The sequence below is a fragment of the Choloepus didactylus genome, chromosome 18, assembly GCF_015220235.1.
Source record: "Choloepus didactylus isolate mChoDid1 chromosome 18, mChoDid1.pri, whole genome shotgun sequence".
Lineage (NCBI taxonomy): Eukaryota > Metazoa > Chordata > Mammalia > Pilosa > Megalonychidae > Choloepus > Choloepus didactylus.
In genome coordinates, this window is record NC_051324.1 from 64116902 (window position 1) to 64130979 (window position 14078).

General features: G+C 40.2%; 1 protein-coding gene across 2 annotated transcripts in view; it reads left to right on the forward strand.

The window, feature by feature from the left end:
* The window catches only part of MAP2K6 (mitogen-activated protein kinase kinase 6), a 120890-nt gene that overhangs the window by 88421 nt on the left and 18391 nt on the right, over window positions 1–14078 (forward strand). For both annotated transcript variants that reach the window (XM_037808852.1, XM_037808853.1), the window contains exons 4-10: window positions 91–204; window positions 1609–1728; window positions 2560–2676; window positions 3362–3413; window positions 5375–5502; window positions 6404–6481; window positions 7638–7777. In XM_037808852.1, the coding sequence (XP_037664780.1) occupies window positions 91–204; window positions 1609–1728; window positions 2560–2676; window positions 3362–3413; window positions 5375–5502; window positions 6404–6481; window positions 7638–7777 (749 nt within the window). The remainder of the gene's footprint in view (window positions 1–90; window positions 205–1608; window positions 1729–2559; window positions 2677–3361; window positions 3414–5374; window positions 5503–6403; window positions 6482–7637; window positions 7778–14078) is intronic.

The window sequence follows — 14078 nt, forward strand, 5'->3', positions numbered from 1 at the left end:
ACTTCGGGAGAAACCAGACAGAAGACAATGTAGTCTGTGTCCATTTTATTTTTCTCTTTCCTGTTGCATTATTTCCTTTCTCCCTGTCAGAACTTTGAGGTGAAGGCTGATGACCTGGAGCCTATAATGGAGCTGGGACGAGGTGCGTACGGGGTGGTGGAGAAGATGCGGCACGTGCCCAGCGGGCAGATCATGGCGGTCAAGGTAGAGTTGACATTCCCCACACGTTTCATATCTGCGGTGTGCGTGTTTGTCCATTTCAGTGGCGAATCAGTCCTTTCCATAGAAACAAAACAGTGTTTAGCAGAGTGGAACAGATAAGATGAATTGGGTGGAAAAATATTTCCCCCTAAATGTGTGGAAAATGCTTTCTTGGTACAAGTTGCATCTTTATATATAACATAAAATTTGCCACTTTAACCATTTTTAAATGTATAATTTAGTGGCATGAATTACATTCATGATGTTGTCCTACCATCATCCACCCACTTTTGTTTATACCACCAGCATGTCGGTATCACATTAAACAGAATCAATACTTCCTCAACCTCATCTAATACCTGGTCCAAATGAAAATTTTCTGATGCCTCAAAATTTTTTGTTGTTTCGTTTTTCCTGTTTGGTTGTTCAAATCAGGATCCAAACCAAGTTCACATATTGCATTTGGTTGTTATGCCTCCTCTCTTTGATTCCATATTCTGTTATTTTTAAAGAATTGTCCCTGGAAATTGAGAGGGAAAAGCCTGTCTCCATTTGAGGAAAAAGGAGGGCAAAATTCAGTTGGAGTGACTTGCAATAATTTTTGAACCATAAGGAGAAATTCCTAGAGTAGATGCTGGAAGGACATGAGCGAGCTGACGTCTCTGGATGAGACGAGTTAGTCAGTTAGGGCTGTCATTAGGATCAGGATGGCCCAGAAGCCTTCACCCTTTTGCTGTTGGAGAATAAGGTATCTCTCTCCCTTACCTTCAGATACTGCGATCTGTTCTTCTGCCAGCATTTTGCTAAGTATGCAAAAAATGTGAAGGCCCAGTGAAGTTACGTATTTCCTATCATTTAATGACGTAATTATGTTTCTAATGCTGTATCCTCTGGTATGACAAATTTCTCTTGTCTTAAAAGCACTGGAGATGGAATGGACAGTTTTTCCATTTCTGTGTGATTTCTTCTATTTCCTATAGCTGTACCAATTCTCTCACAACTGCTGCTTATTCCAAATACTCTCACATGTCCCCAAGAGGGGCTTTTGGTTGTTTCTTTCTTGGGACCTAATTAACACTGTGGCCTCTTTGCACTGAACCAACATAATGCAATAGACCAGATGTTGTTTTTGTAACTTGAAAATACATTCCCAAACATTTACCCAGTCTCCAAAATGTTTTATCACTCTGCTTCCTACCAGGAGTCACTCAGGAAGTCAAATGAATGAGTCTTCCTTAGCTTTCGTTTGCTACAAGCAGTTAATCACTTAGATATTTGAAAGGTTGTTGCTCAAAGATGTGTTGTGAATTTTTGTACTATTCTCAGGATAAGAATCCTTAAAGCCCCTGCCTAATTGACTGATCCTCAGAATCGTAACCGTGTCTTTTTCCATGCAATTCCATTCAGCGGATCCGGGCAACAGTAAATAGCCAGGAGCAAAAAAGGCTACTGATGGATTTGGATATTTCCATGAGGACAGTGGACTGTCCTTTCACAGTCACCTTTTATGGCGCACTCTTCCGGGAGGTAGGTGATCCTTCCGTCCAAAGCCCAAGGAGAAGCAATATCTTAAAAGAGAAGTTTCTCTGAGCACCCAAATGCCATCCACACCCGTGGCCCTCAACCTCATTGGCATGTCTTATAGAGAGCGTTTTGAGGCGTGTGCGATGATTAGATACCCTGGTGCAAAAGGGAACTTGAAATTATGGTATCTTCATACGCATTAAGCCCTTTTAAAGATGCTGGGGCTCTCCTCTCATTTCTTTGTTGGTTGGCCTGTTTTGGCAGAATTGCCTGTTGATTGATCAATTGTCTGTAGATGGACTTGAATAGATTCCTTAATATCTGGAATGTTCTGGTATTCTGGACTTTCGTAAGCGTCACATGATTTGCTTGGGCATCACGTAGGCTTACTTTTACCCCACTGCCTCTATTTCTCACTTCACCCTTAGGTGGATTACGACGCTTCACCTCACTCTTAAAACCCTTTTGATTGATCATTGCTGGTGCCCAGTGAGTGGGAGATCAGGCACAGAGTGGGCATCTAGACTTACCTCCTAGACAGCAATAACTGTAAAAGGCTTGGATTTTTGGAACCCTATTGCTTGTGGCTGCTAGTGTTTATATCCCAGTTTTCATTAAGGAGTAGGTAATCACAGGCAGGGTCTGTTCTGCTGGTTTGCTTTTTGGAAATAATCTTGCTAGTTTATATATTCTTTTGTGATCTTGAAGGGAAACTGTACATTTTCTCCAAAAAATAATGCAAGAAATAGTTGACTTTTCCTAACAGGTATTAACTGTTTCTTTTTTTCCCCTCTTCCATTCTCCTTAACAATCCCTGCACCACTTGGTCTCCAGGGAGATGTGTGGATCTGCATGGAGCTCATGGACACATCATTAGATAAATTCTACAAGCAAGTAATTGATAAAGGCCAGACAATTCCGGAGGACATCCTGGGGAAAATAGCAGTGTCTGTGAGTACACCATGAAACCTACCACAAGGAGAACGTGAGAAGTCTAGGACTTATGTGTCTTTGTGTTCCCAGTATGAAGAAACACAACCTGGGCTGTAGCTACCACCCATACATATCTGTTGAATGTATGAGTGGATGGGAGATGGATGAATGAATGCTTTCCTTTCTGAGCACTATGGAGAAGACTCGACCACTTACTCGGTTTGGTAAAATCTAAGTTAAATGCCTTCTAAGCACTGTGTTCATCCTGTATGACCCCATCCCTGGTGTCCGTTCTGATATGTTTCTTCCTGTTTTTGTTTGTAGATTTAAAATTTTTTTAATTTTAAAAAGCCTAAAATTTTTTTCTTGGGATTAATGGACATGGAAGGAGAAGAAAAAGAAATGGCAAGCAGGAGTGCTACTTTAATAGCTAGGGAGGCTCTGGAAGATGGAGAGAAAAAATGCTTGTCGCCAAATGAAAAAAAAGATGAGTGAGACATCTTTCTTCCATAAGACATAGTCCTCACTGACTGGTCGAGTCCAGTTTGTGTAATTTCCTGTGTATTTTCTTTGATAAGGACCAGTAGTTGGGCCAATACTTCACCCTGTGACCATAAGCCAGGGAAAATAAACCTGGATATGCTTAATATTCCATTTCTTCTAGTGATGGGGTGAATAAATTTATTTTGTGATTCTCTTACAGATTGTAAAGGCATTAGAACATTTACACAGTAAGCTCTCTGTCATTCATCGAGGTAAGTGTCCACTGAGCTGCTCTGGCTGTTCCTGTTATAAAACTCATCTCCTGCCCCCCTCACCCCCACCCCATAGATAGAAGTGAAATTGGGTCAGACGAGGGAACAGAGGGGTTTCCTTGGGGTTGGTTAGCAAATCATCCATGAAGCTGGGTTTGGGACATCAGAAGAAAACATGGGCTTTATGCACCTGTTACCTGTTATCAAGCAGAGCTGTGGGAATACTTCATTTAGAATTTTAAAGAATACATTCATTCATCGAGGATTCATCTCAGGCTGTCACCTGAGAGCTTATTAGAAAAGCAGAGTCACGGATCCCAATACCACCTGAATCAGAATCTGCATTTCAACAAGATCCCCAGGTGACTCATGTGCACATTAGCCTGTAAAAAGTGCTGGTATGAAGCCCAGCCCTTCCGAAGGCAGGAGGCAGAATGCAATGACTTTGGTAGATTTGTCTTTTCCTTTTCTCCCGCCCTCCCTTTCTTCCTTCCTATTGATTTGTTATTGCTTCATCCATCCATTTATCCACTCGTATAGCCATTCATCCATTTTCCGTCAGTCCATCCATCTGTTCATCCATCCATCATCTCTTATAATCACTTTTCAAGCAATTTTTTTTTTTGGTACTGCACTTTAATGGGTACATAGTGTGGTATCTGAGAAGAAAACATATTCTTTTCCTTTCAGGTTATTAAAATTCTACATAGGAATTCTTAGAAATAAGATAATTATTCAGCAAACATATGGAAAAAAGTAACCCACGTTAGAAATTTGAAAGTACTACATATGGAAGTAGTCTGGGTAGGATGTAAAACAAGGAAATGATTGGCACAGGATGACTGTAGTCAGGGAAATCTCCTTGAAAGAGGTATGCACAATCGGGTCTTTGGAAAAATTGATGGAAAGTATTGCTATCTAATAGGGCATTGTGGTTTGGTTAATCCTGAAACTCTCTGAGCCTGAAATTAATGTAAAATGCCTTGCTTCATGTGCTCTTATAATTCATAAATAATTGTTTCTATTAAAAATGGGAACACTAGAAGGAGGAAGAGGAGAAGAAAGTGGGAAGGAATCCAGATAGAAGGAAGAATGTGGATTACCCATAAATGTAAACTGATTTTTAAAGTTTTATTTCAAAGTTTTGAAAGTGCATTCATATTAGAGAGTATACATAAGGCATATTGTAAGATTTAAAAAATAACAACATGCAACTGGAACAACCACCGCTTAAGGGAAAAAAGCCCATAAAAGATGATTTTAAAAGTTTTTAACTCTTCTTTTGACTGCACACCCTTTGTGAAAAGTTTCACAAGGGAAAAAAACTAATGGTAATTTCTAATTCCATTACCCAGAGATAACTGTAGTTCATCTTTTTGGGGGTGTGAGTGGTGGGCCATATCTTTTTAGTCTGAAGGACTCATTTAAAAATTTCTCAGGAATGCCCTTCATCCACGGGCACATTCCCTGATCTGTCACATGGTCTAGAATATCTGGTTTACGGTGCTTGTACCGTGACCTCAGGCACGCCTCTTGCAGAGGTTTCTGTCAGAACTGGTTGTTTGGTCTGCTTTGGTGTATCATCATGTCACAATACGCCTTTTCCATTTGGTGATCTATTATCCCACCCTAAGTGTGCAAAAGATAATAGATTTGAACTGGGCATTCAGTTCAGTAATAATGCTTTTAAGTTCTTGCTGCACTTATGGGGCCAATGGAGGCTAAATAAACAGAGGAAACGTTTCTTTCTATCGATGGACTCACAATCCTCCAAAAAGGACGAAACATGAACTAGAAAATCAAGTTCAGCGCAATAAGCAGTAGTCACGGATGTTACTTTTCAGTTGGACGAGGGGAAAGAAAGGTGAACAAGGAATGGAGATTTCAGGCCCCCTTGTGGTAGAGAAATGCCTTTTTCCAGCCAGCTGGGAGTGATGGGACCTGGTTGTTCTTGCTTTCAGACGTCAAGCCTTCAAACGTGCTGATCAATATTCTGGGCCAGGTGAAGATGTGCGATTTTGGAATCAGTGGCTACCTTGTGGACTCTGTTGCTAAAACTATTGACGCAGGATGCAAACCGTATATGGCTGTAAGTGCTGCAGCAAACCATGAACCTGCAACTGCTGGCAAACCGTAAACCATGCCAGAAATAGGAAATGGATGGTAACTGAAGAAAAATTGAAATGTGTTATTTCCCAGCCTTGCCTCAGACTCAAGGGATACCTTCATCTGCTTTTGTCTTAAATATTTCCTGCATGGGATCCTTAGTTACTTGGAGCCCATCTATTATTATTATTCTCTAATCATGTTTTAAAAAAGAAATCATATTGTTTGAAAAAACACGTAAGTAATACATGTAGCCCACACGGTTTTCCACACTGAATTGCAGGTAAGTGTTAACCTTGTTTGTTGAGGACAGAACAGCAAGTAGAATTTAAATTATCCAAACAAGTTAGTTAGGTTCATTATGGGAAAACCTCATGGCTGTAAAGGTTCATTTACCCTTAGCAGAAATCTTGGGGCCCCTTTAACTTAAGGGATTTGTAATATATTCTCTTTCAAAATGGACTTGTGCTTGAGATCAAAATCTTCCTGTCTGGGTTTAGTTAGACATTGCATAGATCTGGTAGCCCAGTGACCCTTATTGATTCTTTTTACTGAGTTCTGGACTGTTGGAGTTTTTAACAAGGATAATTCTAGACTGGCAAAGTAATTTTATAATGCACACTCCATTTCTTGTATTGGTGAAATTGAAATTTGTTGTGGATTGTGAAAAGACAGATCCATTACTGTTTTCCCAGAGAAGACTAACAGAGAATGAGGAAAATCCCATGGAGGTGTTGCTATTTATCAGAGGACATGAGTCTTCTTGGCCTGGGAGGCATGCTAACCACTTTAAACAACTCACTTGGAGCTGGTTCTACCCCAAACCCCAGAGACTACTGAGTTGTGACTGCTTTCACAGCTGTATTTTTCTGTCTCCTTTCCAGCCTGAAAGAATAAACCCAGAACTCAACCAGAAGGGATACAGTGTGAAGTCTGACATCTGGAGTCTGGGTATCACAATGGTAGTGTATGATAAGCTTTGTGGACGCTGAGGTTCTGGGTGTGAAGCTGGAATTGGGCTGACTTTGGGACCAAGGGGCAAATGCCCTAAATGCTGGTCTTGGGCATCCTTTTCTGCCTGCAATGGCCAGAGATTTTGAATGGTAATCGTTTGCAGCATGGTCTAGGATAAATGCTGCGCTGGGATTGGGCAAACCTAGTTTACCTCTTGATTCTGCTTTTAATTAGCTGCATGTCCTTGATTACTGATGTAATCACATGGACTGCCTTACCGTCCTTATCTGAAAAATGAGAAGGTCTGGCTAGTTTCCTTATAGTTTAAAATTAAATTTTTCTAGTCACACAAGAAGAAGCTTAAGCTACTGAAAAAGTGCTAATGTAGTGACCTGGTTGTGTCATCCAGGACACAGGCTACACTTGCCAGTATATTTTCATGATCCAAGTCTTGACAGTTGAAGTAAGGTGTAGTCCAAAGACATAAGAACAGGATGATTTCTTTAGGCACAGCCCTAAAATAATATGATCATCACCTTACTGATAACCTTGGTGATCGTAAATGTTCAATATATCCCCGAGGTCTGGAATTACCCACTCTGGTCCTGGCTGCTTCCCAGGCACAGCAGCTGATTAAATCCTGTGAGTTATTTCCAGTTCCCTGCCCAGAAAAACACATGATCCGGTAATGGCAAAGTGGCCTTTACTCAAGTCCAAAAAAAGATCAGCCATTTGGTCCTTGGTTATTTATTTATTTATTTATTTATTTTCCATTCTAGCGACGGACCTGCAGATGGCAGTAGATGTACAGCTCTGTAAAAGTCAGTGGGAGAAATACTTTTCAGACCAAGCATTTCTTGCTTTACAGCCCGAAGTTTAATACTGATGCTTTACAACTTTTATTAAGGGCTACAGTGGGTTGTAGTGAAGGACTCGGTTTTAAATCAGCTTAAATGACTGCCTCTAGTAAGAGGATATTAAAAATTCCTATCACTCAGAATTGGGGGAAAATCTCTAGAGAGAATATTCTTTCTTTCTTTCCCTAAATTTTACTTGAACTTCATCTTTGCACTTTCTTCTGTTTTTCCTGGACTAGAACATACCTGCTTCTCTAAAACAGTCCTATTTAAATCAGCTTTGCCTTGTTTTCCTCTTCCCTCCTAGATTGAGTTGGCCATCCTTCGGTTTCCCTATGATTCATGGGGAACTCCCTTTCAGCAGCTCAAGCAGGTGGTAGAGGAACCATCACCACAACTCCCGGCAGACAAGTTCTCAGCAGAGTTTGTCGACTTTACCTCACAGTGGTAAGAACGCCTCATCCCCCAGGTGTTAGTATCAAGGAAGAAGTTGTGTTCTCATGGATTTGGACCATCAGATTTAACCCATTATGCATACATTTATTCCAAATGCTTGAATGGGGTATGCCTTTTATGCTGGAGATACAAAGATGACTATATCCTAGTGCTTACTCTCATAGAGCTCCAAATAGGGATGTCTCATAAATCAGTAATTATAGAATAATATGGCAAGTCAAGTGATGCACATTTGCGTAGGGCGTTTTGGATGCTCAGAGGAGAGGTATCAGGAAAGACTTTCTGAGAGGAGATAAATCCTCAGCTGAAAGCATGGGAGGTACTTTCCTAGCAAAAGGAAAATGGTGGGGGAAAAGGTATTCCAAGCAGAAGGAGCATCATGCATATTGTCATAGAAATGAGAAATACCTTTATAAGAATTGTAAGCATACTGGTGTTGATAAAGAGAAAAGCTTAAAGAGAAAGGCTGGTAGCACTTACTGGAGGTCTAGCCATAGGGAATAGATAAGATGCAAAGGATTACCTGGAGTGAGAAGACAGAAGGTAGTTGGAGAGTGTTACTTAGCTACCTAGAAGTCTTGCAAAGTAGTTCTAGTGTTTTGCATTTTTTTTTCATTAGAGAAGTTGTAGGTTTACAGAAAAACCATGCAGAAAATACAGAGTTCCCATTTACCTCCCTATTGTTAACATTTTACATTAGCTTAGTACCTTATTACAATTGATGAAAGAATATTATTACAATTGTACAAGTAATTATAGTCCATAGTTTACGTTAGGGTTCACTGTGTTGTACAGTCCTATGTTTTTGTAAATTTTTATTCTTGTAACATATATACAACCTAAAGTTTCCCCATTTAATCACATTGAAATATACAATTCAGTGGTGTTAATTATGTTCACAATGTTGTGCTACCATCACCAGTATCCATTACCACAATTTTTCCATCACCCCAAACATACAGGCTGCCTCATACAGATCACTTGCTCACTGTGGATATCCTTGCCCGTGGGGGTATAACGGACGGTGTTGGATGTATGGGGAGGGAATCCAAAGATGCATAGAGAGTTGAAAGAGGGAAGGAACCATAGTAATGCTATGACCTTTGGCTTTCATGGATATTTCCAATGGAATCCAACTGAAGATGAAAATAAGAGAAGACATAGTTTTCTCCAGACAATCTAGTGATTTCTGTCTACCTTGCATAACCTGATATTAATGACCATTACAGCAAGTGCTGCTGGAAAGAGGATGCTTAAAGTAAAGCCCAAAATGGAGCCAAGTTAGTTTATCTGGGATCCTGCAGAAGCTGATGAGAATTGGGAGGTAGGGGAATTAGAGATGGCAGTGAACCCAGCTGTGACCCCTGGAGAGAAGCAATTCTGGCCGCTTGCTGCTGAGAAAGGAGCTGGAATGCTGAAGGATGCTTGAGAGTACAGAGGACACCAAAGCTGCATCTTTGTCATAGTTATCATTTCTTGGCCTCCGTGCTCTTTAGAAGAAGTGTTCTGGATACAGATTTTTTTGAGAAACATATTGAGAAAAAGGAACTGTGGCTTGTGGAACTAAGGTCTCTTGGTGTTAGCCTGAGGTCCTATCTCCCTCCTAGCACTTTTTGCAGAAGCTGGCCTATAGTTGTTTGTTTTTGTGTTTTTGGCTGAATTGCTAGAGAAGAGCTAGAACAGGGAGCTCTAGAATAGTATATTGTTGGATGTCTCTTAAAATATACTTCCTCTGGGATACTAAAGCAGATCCTGGTCTGTCTGCTTTCTGAGAGGGAGTGGACTGGATGTAGTGGTGCACCTGCCTGGTGGAGGTAGGTTCATAAATTTGCCTTCTGGGTTCAAGACTCGAGTGTTTTTATTTACTTTCTTATTCTTAATGTTCACATAGAAAAAGGGGCGAGTCATCTTGGGTGGTTCAGACCAGGAGTTTCCAGGAAGTGGTAATGGTGAAGGATCTATCTAAGGGAATCTCTTCAAACTTTCCTCCCTATTCCCTTTCTCCCACCTGCCCCCTTTCCCAAGATTCTGGGTACTTCAGAAAACTGTAGTAAGAAAGAGACTAGTACAAACAGTTTGAGAAAGCTGAGTCCCCCATTGGGAGTCATCAGTTTAATCTAATGGTTCTCAACTAGGGCTGCTCATTTATAAAACTAGGGAGTTTTCAAACATTCTGTTGCCTGGGCCCCACCTTCAGAGATTCTGATCTAATGGGTCTGGGGAGGGTCTTGAATACCAGTTTTTTTCAAGTGGACCTCAAGGCATTCTAATGTACAGCCAGGGGGTAGAATCCTGGTTTAGATATAGGAACTTTGGACCTGCTATATCAAGTCCTTCCTGTGCAGAAAGCTGTTTTTCTACCATTTATTAAAAAGTCATTAGTTACTTCATTTTTCTTTCACCAAAGTGTTTTTTCTCTTGCTTAACATTTTCCCCAAAGAATCAGAGCTCTAAAACTTCTTATAGGTACTTTTTAAATAAAATATTGAAAAGAAATAACTTTTCTAATTTTAATATAGAGACTACCTCATAGGTCCCCCTCCCACCCTCTTTGAGATTTCTCTTTTTCTCCCAGTTCTGGTCCCAGCTACTATAGTTCATTAATTTTTAAATGTTGGGCCATGGTCATTTTCCAGTTTTCTGGGAACTGTAAATTACGTTGATTTTGTTGACATTGTTGACTCTATGTCATCTCATTTGCACCCAAGCAAGCCCATCTGGCTTGCTTCTGGTGTTTACTAAAAATAATAGCCATAGAAAAGAAATTCAAATCACTTTGACTTTGAAGTTATCAAAGTTATCAAAACTTTTTCAAATTCAGTGTTGTAGTTCTGGTGCTTTAGGATATGTTATGGAAAATAGTGGATCATTTGCGTTGGTTTGGGAATTGGGAAGTAGAAGGGGAACATTAATTCTGATTTTTATGATGTTCCTAGTCAGCCTCAGTGGGATTTTTTGAGAACACAGACTCCAAGTCAATTGTTTTTTGCCTGCCATAAACCACCAATGTAGTTTCTTCGATATCCCCTGAGGGAGAACAGTAAATGATTTTGGAGCCAACTGAGTTGGAAAAGTTGTCTCATTATTCCAAAAAAGTCACTGATTTTTTTTTTTTCAAAATCATATGATTAGCCTGGATCTCTGTGGAAGCAGTTTTGTTTCTCATATAGATTACTGTACAGATACATACCTCTTCCCCGCACCCGTCTAGTTATTTCACTGGTTTTACTACTGACTATTTAAAGTTTGAGCTGTAGCTGGGTGACAAAGATGGAAAAGTATTTCTGAAGAGCACCTATTTCTTGATAGAAATGATAAGCCTAAGAGTGTAGCTCCCTCTTCTTAGCTGGTCTTCCATTTTCCTATATGTAAAGCTGTATTTTCGAGATACATCTTCCTAAAAGGACCCTTTTTTTGAGTGATGTCTGCGTGTTTCCTGTATTTTTGTGAAATAAACGGTGATCCTTCAAGACTTTGCAGAAAGCCCCAACTCTTTTTGGTTAGTGGGGAAAAGGGACCACAGATTTGGAGAGTAAAGATATTCAACTCCAATTTTAAGGTTAGATATAACTATTTTTTTTATCACCTACTCCTATCTTTGGGCTAAATGTACAACTAGAAGAAAAAGGGCACATTACTTACAGCCTAGGGTATTTTTGACTTTTTGTGGGGTGCATCCTACTTAAGTATTTGATGACATCACAGTGCTGCTACATACGTCACGTGTTTGCTGTGACATCACACTGCATCCAAGGATCGACTTGTTAGTCACTCTCACGGTCCTCTCAATAGTGATGACCGATTGTCAGTTGACGGTCAATGGTGGCTGGTGGGTGGGGTAGACACTTACAAGTTAACACTGTCACATCCAAAGTTAGCTCTAGAAGCCAGAGTTCCAGCTGCAGTTATGTCAGAGAAATGTTATCCTGAAAGAGAGAGAGAGAGAGAGAGAGAGAGAGAGAGAGAGAGAGAGAGAGAGAGAAGGAGAGGGAGAGAGGGAGGGAGTAGAAAATGGAGGCATTTATGAACTTGAAGAAAAACCAAATGATTTTTTACAAACTCTTTCTGTCCTTATTTTGAAATAGAACTACTAACTGATTTTTTTCTTCCTCTTTTTCCCATGCATGACTTTCTTATCATAGGGATTCCTGGGGTGGGTGGTGCTGACCATATAAGCCTTGTTTTGGGATTCATAATAGAGAATTCTAACAGAAAAACCTTACCTTCTAGTCCTACAAAAAGGGTTAGCAATTGAGTTCCTCAAAAATGGAATTTTATCAGGGTTATACTTTTAACCACCATCTCTTCCTAAAGTTTCACAAGCTTGAGGACTGAAGGAAGTCACTGGAAATCAGCTGCCAGGTGCCAAAACAGCTGACTTCCGTTTTGCTTTCCTCCAGGCCTACGTAAGAGGCTCATTGCCCAGGAGTTATCCTGACCAGCATGATGGATATTGGAATGTGTTGGAGGTCCACCCAGACATCGGAACTGCCCAACTCAGAGTAGCTAGTGTAAAACAGACAATCACATGCAATCTCCAGGTTGTTTGGGAAGGACAGCAGCTAGAGGCCTGGGATATTTATTTAGCTTTGGACAAATGTATGGCTTCAGAAGCACAATGTGTTTTTATTCTGTGGGTGTGCCAAATAGCCCTTCTTGGAAACGATCAGGGGGAATTCAAATAGGCAGAAATCCTCTGGTCAGCACAAACTCCAAGCTAGCAATTCTCAAGACAACATGAAGCTGTTTTTTAGTGTCAGCTATGGTCAGGAGTGTGTGTTGTGGCATTTGGAAGAGGAATTAGGGCAGTTAGCTAATTGCACGCTTGAAAATGACAAGCCACTTGAAAATGCAAAAGTCTGACGCGGATCCAAAAAGAAATTGGGGTAGCTTTGAACTCCACAGTTGTTATTTTTTACTGAATTTCAAGCACTTCCTATTAAACATGGAAAATTTGCTTTTTTCCCCCTAACCTTATCCTGAGTATTTTGCTATTCTTAGCCCATGTTTTGAAGTGTTCTTGATTTAAAAGATGAAGAGAATGGGTTATATCAGTTATGTTAATTCAGTAAACAGCCTTGGTTTGTTGTGTAAGTGTTTTCCATCAATACTCTGCATTTGTGCTTGGGGTAAATTTTGAGCTTTCTAATCTGGGGCCAGAAGTCAAGAAATAGTCCATTGGCCAACAGTCTCTGAGGTCTCAGGAATCCTTGACACTGTAATGGATCCACTTTGGGTACTTCCCAAATTAAACAAGCTTAATCTCTTTTTTCTAGAGATTAAAAAAAAAAATCTGGAGAAATTTTCATACACTGTTCTAAGAGTCAAAAGACATCCTGACTTAAAAAATCACCTCTCCTTAAAAAATGGAAGTGTTTAAGTTTCTACCCAAAGGGAAGAGTGAGTCTTATTTCATTACCTTATGTATTAGATAGAAGGTCAAAAATCAGCAACATCATCAGAAAGATCCTTGGTTGGTTAAAAAAAAAAAAAGCCATGGTTTTAATATTTGAAAAACAAGCTTTTCCTCCAGACTGTCATTCCTTTGGTTCAGTTATTGACCAATGGAAGCTAATAAGGGACAGGTGGACTGTGGCTCTAAATAAGAATGTTTCAGGTTCATTGCCGAGCTAGGGTTTGATGACTGACGAATGTTCTGTCCAAACAGAGATGCCCACAAGCAACCACTTGAATGTTGAATGTGCCTTTAATGTTGTTGTGCTTTTCACTATTGATTTAGCAAGTTAAATTGTTCGGATTATATAGAAAAGACGTTCTGGTTTTTCATTTGCTTTGCATAGTAGCTGGAAATTCCAGGCTTTTTTACGTTCAGCCTGTTTGTTTTACTAGATGTATGTGCTAATCAGCCATACTATTGGGGTCCCATTTCTTCTTCTGTATTTCTTTCTAGCTGAACTAGCTCTAGACCTTCAAAAATAAAAGTTTCATGTCCTGGGATGGTGTGTATATGTGTGTGTTGAGAATGTGCCCAAATACAGACACACTAGCCAAAGAGGCTTCTTTTAAGTGAATTTCAGATCAGGGTTTAGTACGTGCGGATCAGGGTTTCTCAACCTCGGCACTATTGACATTTTGGACAAGATGATTCCTTGTTGTGGAGAGCTGTCCTGTGCATTGTAGGATGTTTAGCAGCATCCTTGGCTTCTACCCACTAGATGCCAGTAACACCCTCCCTTCTCCACCAGTTGCCATAACCCAAAAGATCTCCAGATGTTGCCAAATGTCCCCTTTGGGACAAAGTCATCTCCGGTTGAGAACCACTGGTAGAGCC